General features: G+C 46.5%; 1 protein-coding gene across 1 annotated transcript in view; it reads left to right on the forward strand.

The window, feature by feature from the left end:
- Nucleotides 1-21,826, forward strand: part of LOC132780040 (transformation/transcription domain-associated protein) — a 232,772-nt gene that overhangs the window by 89,995 nt on the left and 120,951 nt on the right. Inside the window, exons 45-49 of the mRNA XM_067460867.1 lie at nt 3,580-3,793; nt 6,004-6,129; nt 12,585-12,731; nt 13,822-14,024; nt 17,907-18,028. Coding sequence (XP_067316968.1) covers nt 3,580-3,793; nt 6,004-6,129; nt 12,585-12,731; nt 13,822-14,024; nt 17,907-18,028 — 812 coding nt within the window. The remainder of the gene's footprint in view (nt 1-3,579; nt 3,794-6,003; nt 6,130-12,584; nt 12,732-13,821; nt 14,025-17,906; nt 18,029-21,826) is intronic.

Here is a 21,826-nt window from a genome sequence, read left to right on the forward strand (position 1 = left end):
GATTTGCACTCTGAGTAATTGAGTGCAAATCTTATTATTCTCACTCTTGTCGGAGGCTCTTGTGTCGTGTGTGTCTGGAATCCTAGAAGACGGCCTTGCGTCCCTTTTTACTAGTGTGCGTTGCGAAGTTGGCGCGAGGGGTGATTGACACAACATCCTTCGGACGTTGAGTTCCATCATGTGTTGATGGGCACTTCAAGGGCATCGCCACGCTTGGGTGGCACCGCTATGAATTATTTTGACCCACTCGTCCTGATTAACGGATGAGTTGACCATTTTTTGGCTCCCGCTGGGTTGAATTACCATGGCTGACAGTATTTGACTGTCAGTAGTCGTGTGCGCAAAGTGTGCAGAAATTTGTGCGGAAATTCTCTGCAATTTCCAAAACAGAGAACGTTGCCATGTTGCAGATCAAAGCAGGTTGACAACTTGAGTTGGTTTCAGTTTTACTTGCGATCCCTGGGATTCAACTTCTCCTCCTTCTCCTTTTTATATTACTGTATATACTCGAGTATAAGCCGACCCGAATATAAGCCGAGTCACTTAATTTTACCAAGAAAACCAAGAAAAAGTCGAGGGTGAGAAATTCAGAAGCTACTGGTACATTTCAAAATGAAAATAGAGACTAGTAACATTACATTAATTGAGGCATCAGTAGGTTAAATGTTTTTGAATATTTATATAAAACTAGCTGTGCCCTGCCACGCGTTGCTGTGGCCTATAGTAAGTATTTTCAAAGTTGAGGTAGATATCTGGACTATTATGAAAGAGAGGTACCTACCTATTCCTTCCCCCTTTTTCTTCCCCTTTCTCTCCTTTCTTCTTTCTCTATCTCTTTCTTTCATTCCTTCTTCCGCTCTTTGGTTTCATCCTTCCTTCTCTCTTTCCTTCCTTCCCTCCCCCTTTCTCTACTTCTTCCTTAGTCTCCTTTCTTCCCTCCCTGTTTCCTTCCTTCTTTCACTTTTTTATTTCCTTTTCTCCTTCCTTCCTTCTTTCTTTACTTCTTTCCTGCATTTCCCTCCATTTTTCTTTTTTTCTACTTTCTCTTCTTCCTCCCTTTGCTACCTCTTGCTTTCCTTCCTTCTCTCCTTCCTTCCCTCTTCCTTTCCCTCCTTCCTTCTTTCCCCCCCTTCTCTCTTTCCTTCCTCCTCTCCTTTCACTACTTCTTCCTTTGTCTCCTTTCTTCCCTCCCTGTTTCCTTCCTTCTTTCACTTTTTTATTTCCTTTTCTCCTTCCTTCTTTCTTTACTTCTTTCCTGCATTTCCCTCCATTTTTCTTTTTTTTCTACTTTCTCTTCTTCCTCCCTTTGCTACCTCTTGCTTTCCTTCCTTCTCTCCTTCCTTCCCTCTTTCTTTCCCTCCTTCCTTCTTTCCATCCCCCCTTCTCTCTTTCCTTCCTCCTCTCCTTTCTCTACTTCTTCCTTTGTCTCCTTTCTTCCCTCCCTGTTTCCTTCCTTCTTTCACTTTTTTATTTCCTTTTCTCCTTCCTTCTTTCTTTACTTCTTTCCTGCATTTCCCTCCATTTTTCTTTTTTTTCTACTTTCTCTTCTTCCTCCCTTTGCTACCTCTTGCTTTCCTTCCTTCTCTCCTTCCTTCCCTCTTTCTTTCCCTCCTTCCTTCTTTCCATCCCCCCTTCTCTCTTTCCTTCCTCCTCTCCTTTCTCTACTTCTTCCTTTGTCTCCTTTCTTCCCTCCCTGTTTCCTTCCTTCTTTCACTTTTTTCCCTTTTCTCCTTCCTTCTTTACCTCTTTCCTGCCTTTCCTTCCCCTTTTCTTTTCTTACTACTTTCTCTTCTTCCTTCCTTCCCTCCCCCTTTCTCAACTTCTTCCTTTGTCTCATGTCTTCCTTCACTGTTTTCTTGCTTCTTTCACTTTTTATTTCCCTTTCCCTTCCTTGCTTCTTTACCTCTTTCCTGCCTTTCCTTTCCTTTCTACTTTATCTCCTTCCTTCCTTCCTTCGGTACCTCTTTCTTTCCTTCCTTCTCTCCTTCCTTCCCTCCTTCCCTCCCTACTTCTCTTCTGTCTGGTAGAGTCCCTTCTAACTCTATTCTAGGAGTCTATTTAATATAGTAACATACAGTAGTAACATATTATATAGTAATAGATATAACAGTAATAATATAATATAATAAAATATTTATGTATTATATAGCAGTAAGGAAAGATGAAAGAGAGAAGGAAAGAGGGGAAGGATGAGGGAAAGAGGGAGGGAGGAGAGGAGGCAGGGAAGGCATGAAGGGAGAAAATGGGGGAAAGGAGAACGAAGGGAGAGAAGGAGGAGGAGGGAGAGAGACAAGGCTGACTCCAGGCCGTTGCCGGCACAGGCTCGTCACGCGAGCGCATGTGCACCCCACCCACCCCCGTCCCAGTACGCATGCCCAGTGGTATCTTCTCCTTTTTTAGGATTTGTAAGTTCTTTTTTCTTTTTGTTTTTTATTATTGTTGGTCACACCTTGTATGGTGAGGAGTTTTGTTGCCAAATTTGGTGGGTATTGGCCCGGCGGTTCTTTTGTTTTTAAGCCACTCATTACGACATAAGCATTTATATATATATAGATTACTAGCTTTCCCTGCCACGCGTTGCTGTGGCCCACCTTACCTCCCTCTTTCTCTCCTTCTTTCCCTCATTCCCTTTTCTTCTTTCCTTCTCTCCTTCCTTCCTTCTCTTCCTCTTTCCTTCTTCCTTTTTTCTTTTCCTTCCCTTTCTCTTTCTTCCTTCTCTGCCTCTTTCCTTTCTTCCTTCCTTTAGTTTTTGTTTCCATTCTTCCTTTTGTCTTTCCTTCCCCCCCCCCCCTCTTTCTCTTTCTTTCTCTTCTTCCTTTGCTCCTCTTTCCTTCCTTTTCTTTCCTTCTCTCCTTCCTTCTCTTCCTCTTTTCTTCTTCCTTTTTTCTCTTTCTTCCCTTTCTCTTTCTTCCTTCTCTGCCTCTTTCCTTTCTTCCTTCCTTTAGTTTTTGTTTCAATTCTTCCTTTTGTCTGTCCTTCCTTCCCCATCTCTTTCTCTTTCTTTCTCTTCTTCCAGGATTGAGTCAGGGCGGGAAGGGGTGGGGCGGTGAAGGGAGGGGGCGTGGGTTGTGCGGGGGGTGTGGGTGGCGGAGGGGGAGGAGGGAAGTATTGATTCAGGGTGGGAAAGGGCAGGGCGGCGAAAGGAGGGGGCGTGGCTTCCGTGGAGGGGACGTGGTCGGCAGCGGAGGAGGAGGTGGAGGAGGGAAAGAATTGAGTCAGGGCGGGTAGGGGTGGGGCAGCGAAGGGAGGGGTGTGGTTTGCGGTGAGGGAGCGTTGGCCGGCAATGTGTGCGCGGTGGACTCGCGCCAGGGCGCTTCTGCACATGCTCCTTTTGTCTTTGAAATTGTGGGTTTGGTGAAATGTTGTTTGCTTTTTTGATGTGATTTGTGCATACCTTGTGGGTTGATTTATGTGCATGGGAATTTTGGTAAATTTTCGTCGGGGTTTTTTTTAGTTTTGCTGTCCCGTTGGACGCCCTTTCCATTTTTATATATATAGATTATTATTATCTGAACTAACTAGGTGGAGGCTTGAGAAGGTTGCTCTTTCCCGCACTCAAGGCTGTTTTCCTCCTCCCAGGAGCAGCCCAACCAGGCCAACTTTGCCAATATCTGCACCGGCCTGGAAGTCCTCAGCTTCCTCCTGACGGTCTTGCAGTCTCCGGCCATCCTGAGCAGCTTCAAGCCTTTGCAGCGCGGCATCGCCTCGTGCATGACGTGCGGGAACACCAAGGTCTTGCGGGCCGTCCACACACTGCTTTCGCGCCTGATGAGCAACTTCCCGACGGAACCAAGTACGTATGGGAGGCGGGACCCTCGCTTTCCCGCTTTGCCTCTCCGTCCCGGAAATATCCGGAAGTGGGATCTGGTCCTTCGTGTTGGTTTGCAGAAATAATTCTTTTTGAACTTGCACTTTCCACCCCAATTAAAAGGAAAAGTTGAAACGAGTCGTCTTGAGGAATACATCATTATCCGGCGGCATGAAAACTTAATAACCTGTGTCAGTTATTACTTTGGCTTGAGAGGGACGTGTTGTAAATGTAATGTCTTCGGCAATTACCATTTTCCTGCTTTGAAAGCGCAGTTGTTGAACACGGCTCTTTTAATAAGACAAGGAAAGGAAATTGGGGGGAAAAGCACGCTCTTAGGGAAGAAGCGGGAAGAAGGCGCAAGAAGGCCGAGGCCAGAGTCCTATTCCTCCTTACTCCAGAGTTAGCCCATTCTTCTTTATGAGACTTGCTTCCCTGGAGGTTTTTTTTCATATCAGGAGCAACTTGAGAAACTGCAAGTTGCTTCTGGTGTGAGAGAATTGGCCGTCTGCAAGGATGTTGCCCAAGGAATGTTGTCCGGATGTTTTGATGTTTGACCATCCTTGTGGGAGGCTTCTCTCTTGTCCCCTTTGCATGGGGAAATGAAGCTGTCAGAGGGAGCTCATCCCAAGCTCTACCCGGATTCAAACATCAAACTGCAAATTGTTTCTGGTTTGAGAGAATTGGCCGTCTGCAAGGATGTTGCCCAGGGGAAACTGTTGAGCTTTTTTATGTTTGACCATCCTTGTGGGAGTCTTCACTCCTGTCCCCTTTGCATGGGGAGCTGAAGCTGTCAGAGGGAGCTCATCTGAGCTCTACCCAGATTCGAACTTCAAACTGCAAATAGTTTCTGGTTTGAGAGAATTGACCGTCTGCAAGGACGTTGCCCAAGGGTTGTTGTACGGATGTTTTGATGTCTGACCATCCTTGTGGGAGGCTTCTCTCCTGTCCCCTTTGCATGGGGAGCTGAAGCTGACAGAGGGAGCTCATTCGAGCTCTACCCGGATTTGAACATCAAATTGCAAATCATTTCTGGTGTGAGAGAATTTGCTGTCTGCAAGGACGTTGCCCAAGGATGTTGTCCAGATGTTTTGATGTTTGACCATCCTTGTGGGAGGCGTCTCTCCTGTCCCCTTTGCATGGGGAGCTGAAGCTGACAGAGGGAGCTCATCCGAGCTCTACCCAGATTCGAACTGCAAATCGTTTCTGGTGTGAGAGAATTGGCCGTCTGCAAGGACGTTGCCCAAGGGATGTTGTCCAGATGTTTTGATGTCTGACCATCCTTGTGGGAGGCTTCTCTCCTGTCCCCTTTGCATGGGGAGCTGAAGCTGCCAGAGGAAGCTCATCCATGCTCTGCCCAGATTCGTACCTCAAACTGCAAATCATTTCTGGTTTGAGAGAGCATTGGCCATTTGCAAGGACGTTGCCCAGGTGAAGTTGCACGGATGTTTTGATGTTTTCTCTCTCTTGTGGGAGGCTTCTCTCTAGTCCCCTTTGCATGGGGAGCTGGAGCTGACAGAGGGAGCATATCCACGCTCTCCTTGGACTCGAACCGCTGACCTGTTGGTCTTCAGTCCTGCCGGCACAAGAGTTAAACCCACCAGGGGCTCCATGTATAACATTATAACTCAACTTAGAATGCAGAATTCCCCATTGCTTGATATTTCGTTATGTCTCATCCCCAAACGGGATAGAGATATGGAGCAAGTAAAAAATGTTGAGCCAATTTGGCTGCTAAACTGTGATTACAAATTATCTGCAGACATTTTGGCAAACGGATTAAACTCAGTCCTAGACCAGGCATGCTTTCTTCCCAGAAGACAGTTAAACCAGAATGTAAGAATGGATTTAAACATATTAGAAGAGCAAGAGCCTAGTAGAGAAGTTGTGATGTTATTTCTAGATGCAGAGAAAGCTTTTGACAGTGTTCACTGGGAATTCATAGAAAAAGTACTGACTGGCTATGGCGGTGGTTCCCAGCCTGTGGGCTGCAGCTCAGAAGTGGGTAGTCAGACCAAAAATCCGGTCTGTGAACCTCCTTCCTCTTAATTAAATTAAATTAAATTAAATTGTGTTCCTTTCTGCAGAGCTGACCACCCCCACCACAAAATAGAGATTTTGTATGTCAAATGGAGAGTGCAGCAAAGAATAATAATGACGATTGTGTTTCCGTTCTTGTTCCCTTTGCTCGCTAGGTACCTCCAGTGTTGCCTCAAAGTATGAAGAACTCGAGTGCCTTTATGCGGCTGTCGGGAAGGTTATTTACGAAGGACTTACTAATTATGAGAAAGCAACAAATGCCAATCCTTCTCAACTTTTTGGTAAGTTTCCAGCATTGGACTCCTCTCACCACAGAAGCTTTGCTCTTTCCACTTCGTTGTATTTCTGCACAAGTTGCGTAGAGCTTTCATCGGCGCAGTAGATATCAGTGGCATCTCCGCACAGCAAGGCAAGGAAACACATTGATCAGTCTCCTTTATGCTATAAACCATTTTATTGTACAATTGTTTACATTAGAAGCTAAGCATATCGTAAAAACTGCTTCTCCTCCATCCAGCAGCTACATTGTGAGCAACAGAACACGTTGTTATCAGCACTAGTCCACACCTGCATTCCAGAGTGACGCATGACGTACGACGCACTGTCCATTGCTCTCTGCACTATGATTTATGACCTCTCTAGGAATGCCGATTCTCTTCATGGTTCAGTTAACTCTTTCCACACAGGAATACTTTCGGCACATAGCATTGCATTTTTAAACATACAAACACACTTCGAAATCTACATTACGCATTTTGAAAACACATCAACAGTAGAGAGCCACTATCATGGCTATGTGAAGAAAAGCGGCAAATAGTAGTTATTATCATGCTGTAGAAAGGTATTCTGCGGTGTGAGAGACAAATAGTGACAGCTCCCTTCATGACAAATCCCGGGGTTGCCGATCATGCCACACATAATAATAATAATAATAATAATAATAATAATAATAATAATAACAACTTTATTTATACCCCGCCACCATCTCCCCAAGGGGACTCGGAGCGGCTTACATGAGGCCAAGCCCAACAACACATCAATAAAAACAAGAAGCAATAAGCAACTAAAACAATACAATTAATATAACTCACATATAGACAGTAACACACAGAGATTTAAAAACCTATGGCCGGACCAGATATAATAGTTAAAATTTAAAAAATAAACACTGGGCATGAACAGAGGTAGGATGTATCTAGTAGGAGGGTTTTAAAAGAAATATAGGTCGAGCAACCCAACGGGTAATGAACTAGAAGCAAGAATGCACGAACATAGGACCAAGAACATAGGACCAAAAATTGAGAATTGTTCACCTGAATACGTTGCTCTCGCAAAGGATTATACCAGCAGGAACCACTTAAAAAGGCCTCAATACCTCCCATAACATCGTTTCTCATGCACCTGTTCTACCTCTCCTTCTCTCTAAGCCTCTGGAAAAAGCGAGTCTGTCTTTGTTGCATAGAGCATGTGTTGCATAGACCATTGTGGGAGTTGAAGTCCAAAACACCTGGAGGGACCAAGTTGCCCCATGCCTGATATAGATAGATAGATAGATAGACAGAGCATCTATCTATCTATCTATCTATCTATCTATCTATCTATCTATATCAGGCATGGGTCAACTTGGGCCCTCCAGGTGTTTTGGACTTTAACTCCCACAATTCCTAACAGCCTGCCAGCTGTTAGGAATTGTGGGAGTTGAAGTCCAAAACACCTGGAGGGCCCAAGTTGGCCCATGCCTAGTCTAGGTCAAGGTGCTTGACCTAGCAGAGACAGAGCATGGAAAGGCTTAAAGATAAGGCGAGGTTTAAAGATAAGGCGAGGAAAAGCAAGTGCATTATAAATGATGTTATGGGAGGGATGAAGACCTTTTAAAGTGGTTCCTGTTGGTACCATTCTTTGTGAGAACAATGTGTTCAGCTCTCGGTTTTTGGAACAGCTGGTAGGCTGTTAGGAATTGTGGGAGTTGAAGTCCAAAACACCTGGAGGGCCCAAGTTGGCCCATACCTGTTCTAGGTCAAGGTGCTTGGAATTGCAGAGACAGAGCATGCAGAGGCTTAAAGAAAAGGTGAGGTTTAAAGATAAGGTGAGGAAAAGCAGGTGCATTATAAATGATGTTATGAGAGGGATTGAGGCCTTTTAAAGTGGTTCCTGTTGGTACCATTCTTTGTGAGAACAACGTATTCAGGTGAAAAGCTCTCGGTTTTTGGAACAGCTGATAGGCTGTTAGGAATTGTGGGAGTTAAATTCCAAAACACCTGGAGGGCCCAAGTTGGCCCATTCCTGGTCTAGGTCAAGGTGCTTGGAATTGCAGAGACAGAGCATGCAGAGGCTTAAAGATAAGGGGAGCTTTAAAGATAAGGCGAGGAAAAGCAAGTGCATTATAAATGATGTTATGGGAGGGATTAAGGCATTTTTAAGTGGTTCCTGTTGGTACCATTCTTTGTGAGAACAATGTATTCAGCTCTCGGTTTTTGGAACAGCTGGTAGGCTGCAGGAATTGTGGGAGTTAAAGTCCAAAACACCTGGAGGGCCCAAGTTAGCCCATTCCTGATCTAGGTCAAGGTGCTTGGAATTGCAGAGACAGAGCATGCAGAGGCTTAAAGATAAGGCGAGGAAAAGCAGGTGCGTGATAAATGATGTTATGGGAGGGATTGAGGTCTTTTAAAGTGGTTCCTGTTGGTACCATTCTTTGTGAGAGCAACGTATTCAGGTGAACAGCTCTCAGTTTCTGGAACAGCTGGTAGGCTGTGTTTTCTTATTTTGGGACTGAACAGAGGTAGGATGTATTTGGTAGGAGGGTTTTAAAAGAAATGTAGGGAGAGCAACCCAACAGGTAATGAACTAGAAGCAAGAATGGACTCAGAAACTTGAATACATGAATTCCAAGAACATAGGACCAAAAACTAGGAACTGTTCACCTGAATACCTTGCTCTCGCAAAGGATTATACCAGCAGGAACCACTTTAAAAGGCCTCAATACCTCCCATAACATCGTTTCTCATGCACCTGTTTTTCTTCTCCTTCTCTCTAAGCCTCTGCGAAAAGCGAGTCTGTCTTTGTTGCATGCTCTGTCTATCTATATTGGGCATGGGCCAACTTGGGCCCTCCAGGTGTTTTGGACTTTAACTCCCACAATTCCTAACAGCCTACCGGCTGTTAGGAATTATGGGAGTTGAAGTCCAAAACACCTGGAGGGCCCAAGTTGGCCCATTCCTGGTCTAGGTCAAGGTGCTTGGAATTGCAGAGACAGAGCATGCAGAGGCTTAAAGATAAGGCGAGGTTTAAAGATAAGGCAAGGAAAAGCAAGTGCATTATAAATGATGTTATGGGAGGGAATGAGGCCTCTCGGTTTTTGGAACAGCTGGTAGGCTGTAGTAATTGTGGGAGTTAAAGTCCAAAGCACCTGGAGGGCCCAAATTGGCCCATTCCTGGTCTAGATCAAGGTGCTTGGAATTGCAGAGACAGAGCACGCAGAGGCTTAAAGACAAGGTGAGGAAAAGCAGGTGTATTATAAATGATGTTATGGGAGGGAATGAGGCCTTTTAAAGTGGTTCCTGTTGGTACCATCCTTTGTGAGAACAATGTATTCAGGTGAAAAGCTCTCGGTTTTTGCAACAGCTGGTAGGCTGTTAGGAATTGTGGGAGTTAAAGTCCAAAACACCTGGAGGGCCCAAACTTGGCCCATGCCTGATTTAGACAAACGTTCGTCTCCCACCGATCTGTGTTTTCTTATTTTGGGACTGAAGGGCCAGGCTCACATTTAGCTCTTGCTGTTCTGCCGGCGGAGGTTGCGCTCGCTGAAACGATTAAACAGTTTGGCAAGTTGGTCCCGCGTCAGGCTCGCTCGCCACGGAATTGCTTCTGTCAATAACGCGGTCTTGAAATTGCAGCGTCTCCGAGAGGCGTCCGCTTGAAATGGCAAACGTCCTTCAGCATCCCGGCCGGTGATGAGTGCAGACAGGTGTAATTTCACTTTGGGAATTGGCTATTTGTCAGGTGTCAGGCGGTGCCGGAGGGCGCACCAACCAAGAAAGGTCCTTCTTCTCCTTTGTCCACAACGCTCCAAGGTTGTCGTTTGTTTGTTCCCCTCGGAGCGAGGACGCAACGTCGCCAAAGACCCCGAGCGCCAAATCCACAAAGAACGCAATTTCAACCTCTTAGAGAGATGCAAAACGACGAGCATCGTGCTTTATAAAAGATGGCAATGAGAGCAAGAGTCTTGGGAAAAAAGTCAATTGAGTCAGTTATGTATACTCCCTGAGCTACCCACAGCGGAATGCCAAATCACTTGCGGGGGTCTTTTGGGGCACAGGGGAGTTCTGGCTATTTAGGAACAGCTTTGAAGAAGATGGAGGAGGAGGAAGAAGAAGAGGAAGAAGGAGGAGGAGGAGGAAGGAGGAGGAGGAAGAAGAAGAGGAGGGGGAGGAGGAAGGAGGAGGAGGAGGTAGAGAAGGAAGAAGCAGGAGGAGGAAGAGGAGGAAGAAGAAGAGGAGGAGGAGGAGGAAGAAGGAGGAGGAGGAGGAGGAAGAAGGAGGAGGAGGAAGGAGGAGGAGGAGGAGGTAGAGAAGGAAGAAGCAGGAGGAGGAAGAGGAGGAAGAAGAGGAGGAGGAGGAGGAAGAAGGAGGAGGAGGAAGAGGAGGAAGAAGAAGAGGAGGAGGAGGAAGAAGGAAGAGGAGGAAGAGGAGGAGGAAGGAGGAAGAAGAGGAAGGAGGAGGAGGAGGAAGAAGGAGGAGGAGGAAGAGGAGGAAGAAGAAGAGGAGGAGGAGGAGGAAGAAGCAGGAGGAGGAAGAGGAGGAAGAAGAAGAAGAGGAGGAGGAAGAAGGAGGAGGAGGAGGAAGAAGAGGAAGAAGGAGGAGGAGGAAGAAGAAGGAGGAGGAAGAGGAGAAAGAAGAAGAGGAGGAGGAAGAACAGGAAGAAGAAGGAGAAGGAGGAGGAAGAGCAGAAAGAAGGAGGAGGAGGAGGAAGAAGGAGGTAGAGAAGGAAGAAGCAGGAGGAAGAGGAAGAGCAGGAAGGAGGAGGAAGAGGAGGAAGAAGAGGAGGAGGAGGAGGAAGAGGAAGAAGCAGGAAGAGGAGGAGGAAGAGGAGGAAGAAGGAGGAGGAAGAAGAGGAGGAAGAAGAAGGAGGAGGAAGAGGAAGAAGAAGGAGCCCAGCTCTGCTTGGCCTGGTTGATCAGCAGGACTTGCTTTGTGGATTGCAATCTGTTGAAGAGGGAATTGTCCACAGGCGTTGCTTTTCGTATGACCCTAATTGCTGAAGCCCACCCCACCCCTCTTCTTCATCTGCACAATCACACAATGCTCAGGAACCCTAATAATAATAATAATAATAATAATAATAATAATAATAATAATAATAATAATCTTTATTCATACCCCGCCACCATCTCCTCCGACGGGGACTCTGAACGTTAGGAAGAACTTCTGAACATGAGGAAGAACTTCCTGACTGTGAGAGCTGTTCAGCAGTGGAACTCTCTGCCCCGGAGGGAGTGTGGTGGAGGCTCCTTCTTTGGAAGCTTTTAAGCAGAGGCTGGATGGCCATCTGTCAGGGGTGCTTTGAATGCAATATTCCTGCTTCTTGGCAGAATGGGGTTGGACTGGATGATGGCCCGGGAGGTCTCTTCCAACTCTTTGATTCTATGATTCTATGACTCGGAGCGGCTTCCCAAACAACAAATTACAATACAATAAGATACAAATTGCAATAAAATAAACAACATAACAATGAAGTAGGAAGAGGAATGGGGAGGAGAAGTTGGGATCAGTCCTTGTCCTTTGGTGGGAAAATGGGAAGAAGCGCATGAGAACGATGGTGGCTTCCTACAGTGAGGAAGGACGGGGAGATGCCTCCTGGACTCAACGCCGTTGTCCATCTCCAGCCGTGAAGCAATACGGTTGAGCTTTTCTTGCTGCAGGAAAAGGAAGACGTCGTTAGCTTCTTGGTTTACGTGGGCCACCTCTCATGCATATGTCTACATTAAAACTTATGCACCAGTTGCTCCTGTACCTTGGGAAGTCTGATCTGGCTACAGTGTTCCACGCTGTTGTTACATCCCGGATAGACTACTGCAACACACTCTACGTGGGGTTGCCCTTGAAGACTGTTCGGAAACTTCAACTGGTCCAGCGAGCGTCTGCCAGATTATTTACTCACTGGAGAGACATACAGGGAGCACACCACCCCCCTGTTGTGCCAGCTCCACTGGCTGCCGATCCAGTTCCGAGCACAATTCAAGGTGCTGGTTTTGACCTACAAAACCCTGTACGGTTCCGGTCCAGCGTACCTGTCCGAACACATCTCCCTCTACATCCCACCCTGGAATTTGAGATCATCTGGGGGGGGGGGAGCCTGCTCTTGACCCCACCACTATCACAAGTGAGGTTGGTGGGGACGAGGAGCAGGGCCTTCTCAGTGGTGGCCCCTCACCTGTGGAACTCACTCCCGGGGGAAATTAGGGCATCAACATCCCTCCTTGCCTTCAGGAGGAAGGTAAAGACTTGGTTGTGGGACCAGGCATTTGACAATTAGATATGGACAACCAGATGGATAGGACTGACAATTTAGTGGAAATTGGAACTTAAACTACGAGACTGTAAAACGCTGACAATCAATGAGGTTTGTATTGGTTTGTATTGGTTTTATTGCTTTTACTGGTTTTATGGTTGTTTTTTCCGATAATAATTAATAATAATAATAATAATACATTTTGCTTTCTCTCCCACACTTGTCACAGGTACCTTGATGATTCTGAAGTCGGCCTGCAGCAACAACCCCAGCTACATCGACAGGCTGATTTCGGTCTTCATGAGGTCCCTCCAGAAGATGGTGCGGGAACACCTAAACCAGCAGACCCAAGCGGGCACGCCCGAAGCAAACACAGGTAACGCCCACCTGCTGCCATTGCCATGTTTCCAAGGTGGAATGGCCTAGTGTGCTGTTGTGTGGTTTCCAGGCTGTATGGCCAATGGGTTCTAGCAGCATTCTCTCCTGACCTTTCGCCTACATCTGTGGCTAACGGCATCTTCAGAAATTCTGTTGGAGGTGAGGCAAGTGGAGTGTGTGTATATGTGTGTGTGTGTGCGCACACACACACACAGTTGTGGGATAATGTCCAGGGTGGGAGAAAGAAGCCATCTCTATTAACCAAGTGTGAAGGCTGCCATTAGCATGTGTTTTGCCAAGGTGGAATGGCCTAGTGTGTTGTTGTGTGCTTTCCAGGCTGTATGGCCAATGTGTTCTAGCAGCATTCTCTCCTGACCTTTCGCCTTCATCTGTGGCTAACGGCATCTTCAGAAATTCTCTTGGAGGTGAGGCAAGTGGAGTGTGTGTATATGTGTGTGTGCGCGCGCACATACACACACAGTTGTGGGATAATGTCCAGGGTGGGAGAAAGAAGCCATCTCTATTAACCAAGTGTGAAGGGTGCCATTAGCATGTGTTTGAGTGGGATCCACCCACTAGCATGTAACTGAGAAGATGGCATAGTCAATAGTGAGGGCACCTGCCTGGCCTTGGTTCCCTTGGGGTGTTTATTGCCTGGAGGCACCCTCTGCTTGGGATCCCTCTTGTTCTTTGCTGAACGGAGCATTGGTTGGATTTTCTTGGTGGGTCTGGAGATAGTGTGTATGTTGTGTTCCCTCATCAGCTTCTTCCCTCTGCGGTCAATGGTTCCCTTGATGTCTGGCAAGAACACTTTTCCTTTGGGTGGGTCTCTGTCTTGACTCTCGTGGCTTCTTCTCGGTGGTCTTGCAGCTCTTTGACGTCTGAGGTGGAGTCTCCCTTGGCCTGGAGAGCCCAGTTGAGGGGGTTCAGTCCATCTTGGAGGAGGTGGGCTTCCCAGATCCTGTTTGCACGGTCTGCCAGGGCTTTAATTCTGCTCTTTGTGTTGTCCTATACACAACACCCCAGCATTTATTCAACTGGTTCATGATCTGATGAGGCGCATAATTGTCTTCCGATCCTGCCCGCAGCTGGAACGAGCGAACTGGTGATGCTGAGCTTGGATTTGGTGAAAACCCGCCTTGCGGTGATGAGCATGGAAATGAGGAAGAACTTCATCCAAGCTATTCTGACCTCCCTCATCGAGAAATCGAACGACGCCAAAATCCTTCGGGCGGTGGTGAAAATCGTGGAAGAGTGGGTGAAAAACAACTCCTCCTTGGCTGCTAACCAGGTGAGCTTCAGCATTGCCATCTTCTCTGTGGAGCAGAAGAAGTACCTACTGTGTCAGGCATGGACAAACTTTGGGCCTCCAGGTGTTTTGGACTTTCTCTTCTTCTTTCCCTCCTTCCCTTGCTCCTCTTTCCTTCCTTCCTTCTGTTGTTTCTTTACTTCTCTCCTTCCTTCCTTCTCCACCTCTTTCCTTCCTCCCCCTTTTTCTTTCCCTCCCTCTTTCTCTTCTTTCTTCCTTCTCTACCTCTTTCCTTCCTCCCTTCTTCCTCTCTTTCCTCCTTTCCCTCCTTCCCTTGCTCCTTTTTTCCTTCTTTCCTTCTGTTGTTTATTTCCTTCTCGCCTTCCTTCCTTCTCCACCTCTTTTCTTCCCCCCCTTTTTCTTTCCCTCCCACTTTCTCTTCTTTCTTCCTTCTCCACCTCTTTCCTTCCTCCCTTCTTTCTCTCTTTCCTTCTTTCTCTCCTTCTTTCCCTCCTTCCCTTGCTCCTCTTTCCTTCCTTCCTTCCTTCTGTTTTTTCTTTCCTTCTCTCCTTCCTTCCTTCCTTCTCCACCTCTTTCCTTCCTCCCCCTTTTTCTTTCCCTCCCTGTTTCTCTTCTTTCTTCCTTCTCCACCTCTTTCCCTCTTTCCTTCTTTCCCTCCCTCTTTCTCTCCTTTCCCTCCTTCCCTTGCTCATCTTTCCTTCTTTCCTTCTGTTTTTTCTTTCCTTCTCTCCTTCCTTCCTTCCTTCTCCACCTCTTTCCTTCCTCCCCCTTTTTCTTTCCCTCCCTGTTTCTCTTCTTTCTTCCTTCTCCACCTCTTTCCCTCTTTCCTTCTTTCCCTCCCTCTTTCTCTCCTTTCCCTCCTTCCCTTGCTCATCTTTCCTTCTTTCCTTCTGTTTTTTCTTTCCTTCTCTCCTTCCTTCCTTCCTTCTCCACCTCTTTCCTTCCTCCCCCTTTTTCTTTCCCTCCCTGTTTCTCTTCTTTCTTCCTTCTCCACCTCTTTCCTTCCTTCCTTCTTTCCCTCCCTCTTTCTCTCCTTTCCCTCCCCTTGCTCATCTTTCCTTCTTTCCTTCTGTTTTTTCTTTCCTTCTTTCCTTCCTTCTCCACCTCTTTACTTCCTCCCCCTTTTTCCTTCCCTTCCACTTTCTCTTCTTTCTTCCTTCTCCACCTCTTTCCCTCTTTCCTTCTTTCCCTCCCCCTTTCTCTCCTTTCCCTCCTTCCCTTGCTCATCTTTCCTTCTTTCCTTCTGTTTTTTCTTTCCTTCTCTCCTTCCTTCCTTCCTTCTCCACCTCTTTCCTTCCTCCCCCTTTTTCTTTCCCTCCCTGTTTCTCTTCTTTCTTCCTTCTCCACCTCTTTCCTTCCTTCCTTCTTTCCCTCCCTCTTTCTCTCCTTTCCCTCCCCTTGCTCATCTTTCCTTCTTTCCTTCTGTTTTTTCTTTCCTTCTTTCCTTCCTTCTCCACCTCTTTACTTCCTCCCCCTTTTTCCTTCCCTTCCACTTTCTCTTCTTTCTTCCTTCTCCACCTCTTTCCCTCTTTCCTTCTTTCCCTCCCCCTTTCTCTCCTTTCCCTCCTTCCCTTGCTCATCTTTCCTTCTTTCCTTCTGTTTTTTCTTTCCTTCTCTCCTTCCTTCCTTCCTTCTCCACCTCTTTCCTTCCTCCCCCTTTTTCTTTCCCTCCCTGTTTCTCTTCTTTCTTCCTTCTCCACCTCTTTCCCTCTTTCCTTCTTTCCCTCCCTCTTTCTCTCCTTTCCCTCCTTCCCTTGCTCATCTTTCCTTCTTTCCTTCTGTTTTTTCTTTCCTTCTCTCCTTCCTTCCTTCCTTCTCCACCTCTTTCCTTCCTCCCCCTTTTTCTTTCCCTCCCTGTTTCTCTTCTTTCTTCCTTCTCCACCTCTTTCCTTCCTTCCTTCTTTCCCTCCCTCTTTCTCTCCTTTCCCTCCCCTTGCTCATCTTTCCTTCTTTCCTTCTGTTTTTTCTTTCCTTCTTTCCTTCCTTCTCCACCTCTTTACTTCCTCCCCCTTTTTCCTTCCCTTCCACTTTCTCTTCTTTCTTCCTTCTCCACCTCTTTCCCTCTTTCCTTCTTTCCCTCCCCCTTTCTCTCCTTTCCCTCCTTCCCTTGCTCATCTTTCCTTCTTTCCTTCTGTTTTTTCTTTCCTTCTCTCCTTCCTTCCTTCCTTCTCCACCTCTTTCCTTCCTCCCCCTTTTTCTTTCCCTCCCTGTTTCTCTTCTTTCTTCCTTCTCCACCTCTTTCCCTCTTTCCTTCTTTCCCTCCCCCTTTCTCTCCTTTCCCTCCTTCCCTTGCTCATCTTTCCTTCTGTTTTTTCTTTCCTTCTCTCCTTCCTTCCTTCCTTCTCCACCTCTTTCCTTCCTCCCCCTTTTTCTTTCCCTCCCTGTTTCTCTTCTTTCTTCCTTCTCCACCTCTTTCCCTCTTTCCTTCTTTCCCTCCCCCTTTCTCTCCTTTCCCTCCTTCCCTTGCTCATCTTTCCTTCTGTTTTTTCTTTCCTTCTCTCCTTCCTTCCTTCCTTCTCCACCTCTTTCCTTCCTCCCCCTTTTTCTTTCCCTCCCTGTTTCTCTTCTTTCTTCCTTCTCCACCTCTTTCCCTCTTTCCTTCTTTCCCTCCCCCTTTCTCTCCTTTCCCTCCTTCCCTTGCTCATCTTTCCTTCTGTTTTTTCTTTCCTTCTCTCCTTCCTTCCTTCCTTCTCCACCTCTTTCCTTCCTCCCCCTTTTTCTTTCCCTCCCTCTTTCTCTTCTTTCTTCCTTCTCCACTCCTTCCTTCCCTCCCTCCCCCTTTGTCTTTCTCTTCTGCTGTCTCTCTTTTCTTCCTTCTCTCTTTCCTTCTTTCCAAGGGGCTGGAACTGTTGGTGTTTTTTGAATACATTGTGGTGGGTGCTGAATGTCTGGTGGATGCTGGATTTCTGCTGGGCTGCTGCTGGAGTTCTGTTTCGCCAGAGCGGAGTTCCAGCAGGAGATGCTGATGGTGGAATGGCTATTTCCTTCAGGTTGTTTTGATTTTCCATTTGCAGCTTAGAAGATGCTTCATTTTATGCATATTACAAAGAGTGTGTAAATATGTAGCACTGCTGATTTGTGTGTGCTGCATTGCCAGTTTTGTTTCATCTCTGCAAAGTAAAGAGTGGAAAGATTTTCTGTTTACCTTGGCTATTGGTCTGAGACTATTTTGCATCTGGGTTTTTGGGCATTAGGTTGCTGGAATAAAACACGTGCGGCGTAACAAGATAAAATCATAGAATCCAAGAGTTGGAAGAGACCTCATGGGCCATCCAGTCCAACCCCATTCTGCCAAGAGGCAGGAATATTGCATTCAAATCACCCCTGACAGATGGCCATCCAGCCCCTGTTTAAAAACTTCCAAAGAAGGAGCCTCCACCACACTCCGGGGCAGAGAGTTCCACTGCTGAACGGCTCTCACAGTCAGGAAGTTCTTCCTCATGTTCAGGTGGCATCTCCTCTCTTGTAGTTTGAAGCCATTGTTCCCTTGCGTCCTAGTCTCCAAGGAAGCAGTAATTTTCGAAGCTTAATAATAATAATAATAATAATCTTTATTTGTACCCTGCTACCATCTCCTCAAGGGACTCGGTGCGGCTTACATGAGGCTTCTAAACACTCAGACTTGTGTTTATCCTGGAGAAGAGTCCTTCACGGAGAAAGAGAGTAGTGACATGCGCAACATTCATTGTCATGGTCTGTTGTAGATTTGGGCCCACCTGACACGTGAAGCCATTACGCCAGTTCCCTTCCTCTTATATGCAGATGATGCCGTGTTGTTGTCCTTGTCTCGTATCAGCCTGAAACACTTAATTTAACTTGCTACTGGAATGAGTGCTTCTCTACTTGCATGTCCTTCCACCTCTGGAGCTGACCCTCTTGTCCTTTTCCGCCCTCTCCCGACAGACGCCCACCTTGCGAGAGAAGTCCATCCTGCTGGTGAAAATGATGACCTACATGGAGAAGCGCTTCCCGGAGGACCTTGAGTTGAACGCCCAGTTCTTAGACCTCGTGAACTACGTCTATAGGTAAACTAGCGGTCCCCTGCCACGCGTTGCTGTGGCCCAGTCTGGTGATACGGAAAATGAAGTAATTAGAAAGTGCTGTAATGTCTTGATGCTTGTGGGCAAACAGTATTTCTTGATGTTTCTTCGACAGTGTTGATGTGGAGAGTGCCTGGTTTGCCTCCTTTGGAACATGCAACATATCATTGTCCATCTTTAGGAGTCCCTTTCAAATCTATAATACTTTATCTGTGTGAATCATATCTATCTATCTATCTTTATGGCTGGATGGCTCTCTGTCAGGGTTTTGATTACGTTTTCTTGCCCTGCTGAAGGGAGTTGGACTGGATGGCCTTCAGTATTTTCTGTTGGTCATGCATAGGGGTTCTGTGTGGAAAGTTTGCCCCAATTTTGTCATTGGTGGGGTTCATTCAGAATAGTCTTTGATTGTAGGTGAACTATAAATCCCAGCAACTACAACTCCCAAATCCCAAGGTCCATTTCCCCCAAATTCTATCTGTGTTCATATTTGGTCATATGGGATATTCATGCCAAGTTTGGTCCAGATCCATCATTGTTTGAGTCTATGGTGCTCTCTGGATGTAGGTGAACTACAACTCCCAAACTCAGGGTCAATGCCCACCAAACCCTTCCAGTATTTTCTGTTGGTCATGGGAGTCCTGTGTTCCAAGTTTGGTTCAATTCCATCGTTGGTGGAGTTCAGAATGCTCTTTGATTGTAGGTGAACTATAAATCCCAGTAACTACAACTCCCAAATGCCAAGGTCCATTTCCCCTTACAGTGTTCTCTGGTTGGAGGTGAACTACAACTCCCAAACTCAAGGTCAATGCCCACCAAACCCTTCCAGTCTTTCCTGTTGGTCATGGGAGTCCTGTGTGCCAAGTTTGGTCCAATTCTATCGTTGGTGGAGTTCAGAATGCTCTTTGATTGTAGGTGAACTATAAATCCCAGCAACTACAACTCCCAAATGACAAAATCATATTTTTTTTGAGTGATGGTCACTCCTTGTGTTGTGAGACGTTTTGTTGCCAAATTTGGTGTGATTTCGTACATTGGTTCTTTTGTTTTTAAGTCACTAATTACGACATGAGCATTTTTATATATATAGATTGCAGCAATTAATCACCTTCCTGGCTCATAACTGGTGTTGCAGAGGAGGGACGCAATGCCTCGCCATCCATCTTTGGGAGCGAATCTAAGGGCGAGGGGGCGAAATCACAAGGTCTCTCCTCAGACCCAACTCCATCTCATTCGTTCCCGTCACCCGTCACATCAAAACACGTTTTCCGAAGAGTTATAACTGCCGGAATTATTCAGCCTGCGCCATAAATAATAATGGATTGCAGAACTTAATGTTTTCCATTTTCTAATAGTTTGCTAAATTGGATTTTTTTTTTTTTGGTAATTGGTTAAATCCACTTCTTTGTTTGTCCTTAATGGAGTTCTTTAAAACTCCCTAATTGCTATTTCACAAATACTTGACTGCTTGGATTTCCATTCCTTTCGCGTGTCGCAAAAATGTGCGGTGGTGCGCGCATCGTGGAACGCCGTTCCCAATCACTAAATGTATTCTGTGCATTTTAATATGCATTTGATAGAAAGACATTTTAATAGGTTTCTTGCATAGAAAGACATTTTGATGTTATTTTTGAGGAATTTTTTACCATGTTTACGTGTTTTAATTATTCTGCAACCCGCCTTGAGACGTGACGTGAAGCGGGTCAGAAATATTATTATTAGTAGTAGTAGTAGTAGTAGTACTAGTAGTAGTTGTTGTTGTTCATTCGTTCAGTCGTCTCCGACTCTTCGTGACCTCATGGGCCAGCCCAGGCCAGAGCTCCCTGTCGGCCGTCACCACCCCCAGCTCCTTCAAGGTCAGTCCAGTCACTTCAAGGATGCCATCCATCCATCTTGCCTTGGTCGGCCCCTCTTCTACTACTACTACTACTACTACTGTCCAGTTCCAAGAGGACAAAGGCATGGGCCAACTCTGGCACTCCCTCTCTCCCTCCAGTGTTTCAGACTCAGACTCCCACCATTCCTACCAGCCTCAGGCCCCTTCCTTTCCCCCCTCAGCCACTTAAGATGAGCTCTTGATTGACCAAAGCAAGCCCAGGCAAACTTTCTAACTGGTGGTTTGCATGCTAGCATGCCCAGCTGGGAGGACTGGCTGCCCAGTGATGGATGGAAGGAAGGAAGGAAGGACAAAGAGAGGGGAGGTGGGGAGGTAGGGAGGGAAGGAGGAGGGAAAGAAAGAAGGAAGGAAAGACAAAAGGGAGGGAAGGACAAAAGGGTGGAAGAGAAGGAAGGAATGAAAGGAAGAAGGAAAGAGAGAAGGGAGGAAGGACAAAGGGAAGGATAAGAGGGAGGTAAGGAAGGAAGGAAAGAGAGAAGGAAAGAAAGGCAAAAGGGAGGGAAGGACGAAAGGGTGGAAGAGAAGGAAGGAAGAGAAGGAAGAAGGAGAGGGGGAAGAAGGACAAAGGGAGAGAAAAGAAGGAGATAAGGAAGGAAGGAAAGAGAAGGAAGGAAAAGCAAAAGGGAGGGAAGGACGAAAGGGTGGAAGAAAAGGGAGGAATGAAGGAATGAAAGGAAGAAGGAAAGAGAGAAGGGAGGAAGGACAAAGGGAGGGAAGGAAGGGAAGGAGGAAGTAAAGAGAGAAGCAAGGAAGGATGAAATGATGGAAGGGAAGGAGAAGGAGGAAGGAAAGAGGAAGGGAGGATAGGACGGTGTGAGAGAGGAGGGCCTGAGAAAAGAGCCCCAGGGGCCACGTCTGGTCCCCAGGCGTGGGTTTGCCCATACCTGGACTAAAGTGTCCGTTCCAAGAGGACAAAGACATGAGCCAACTTGGGCACTCCCTCCAGGTATTTTGTATTCCAACTCCCATAATTCCTAACACCTGCAGGCCCTTTCATTTTCCTTTTGCACTTAAGTGGCTGGGGAGGGGGGAGAGGAAAGGACCTGAGGCTGTTAGGAATTATGGAATAATGCAGATGGTGATGGTGATGATGATGATGATGATTATTATTATTATATAACCCACCTAATCCATCAGGAAGCACCAATGCCCTTGCATCATGCTTCTTGGCAGAATGGGTTTGGACTCTTCCAACTCTGATTCTATTATTTTATGATTCTATGTGGGGAATTTCGAATTTTGGAATATCCCAGATTTTGGAATTCTCGGTTAGCGACATTGAGCCCGGCTGTCCTTTGTCGTCTCTGTATCTTGAGACCGGCTGTTGTCCTCCAAGGCTTCTCTGGCCCAGCGGTCTCTCTCTCAGTGGACACCGGAGGTGGGACACCAGCCTGTTTGTCTTGCCAAGTGCGTGCTTTTCCTCTTCCCGGGAGCCCTTCTCAATCAAGCACACAACCCTATTTATTTGCCTTTCATTGAATGAGGCCGCTGATGTATTGTTTGCTTGAGCTAAACAGGCTCCCCTCTCTCTAGGGCCTCCCAACAAGATGTTCTCTTGTCGCCTCCAATTATTTTGAATGAAGCCACCGCAAAATGTCCCTCAAGCTTTTGTACACAATGCATTCCTTTTAGGCCTGTCTAGATTTCGGGATTCTCATTGAGCCACGTGATGATTCTATAGAAGCAAGTCCTGCAAAGTTCTTCCTCAGAGAATTGCACTCTTCTCTTGAGAGTCAAAGTTGTTGCAACTCAGAGTAGGCTTCACCTTGCTTCCAAACACCACCACACAAGAGCTGTAGTTTTACAGTTTATTGAGGAATAAAGTCCAAGTCAAAATAAAGGATCAGCATTGCAAAGTCCCAGAGATTAAGGTTAAATGCAGAATA

This window comes from Anolis sagrei, chromosome X, assembly GCF_037176765.1.
Source record: "Anolis sagrei isolate rAnoSag1 chromosome X, rAnoSag1.mat, whole genome shotgun sequence".
In the NCBI taxonomy this organism is placed as follows: Eukaryota; Metazoa; Chordata; class Lepidosauria; order Squamata; family Dactyloidae; genus Anolis; species Anolis sagrei.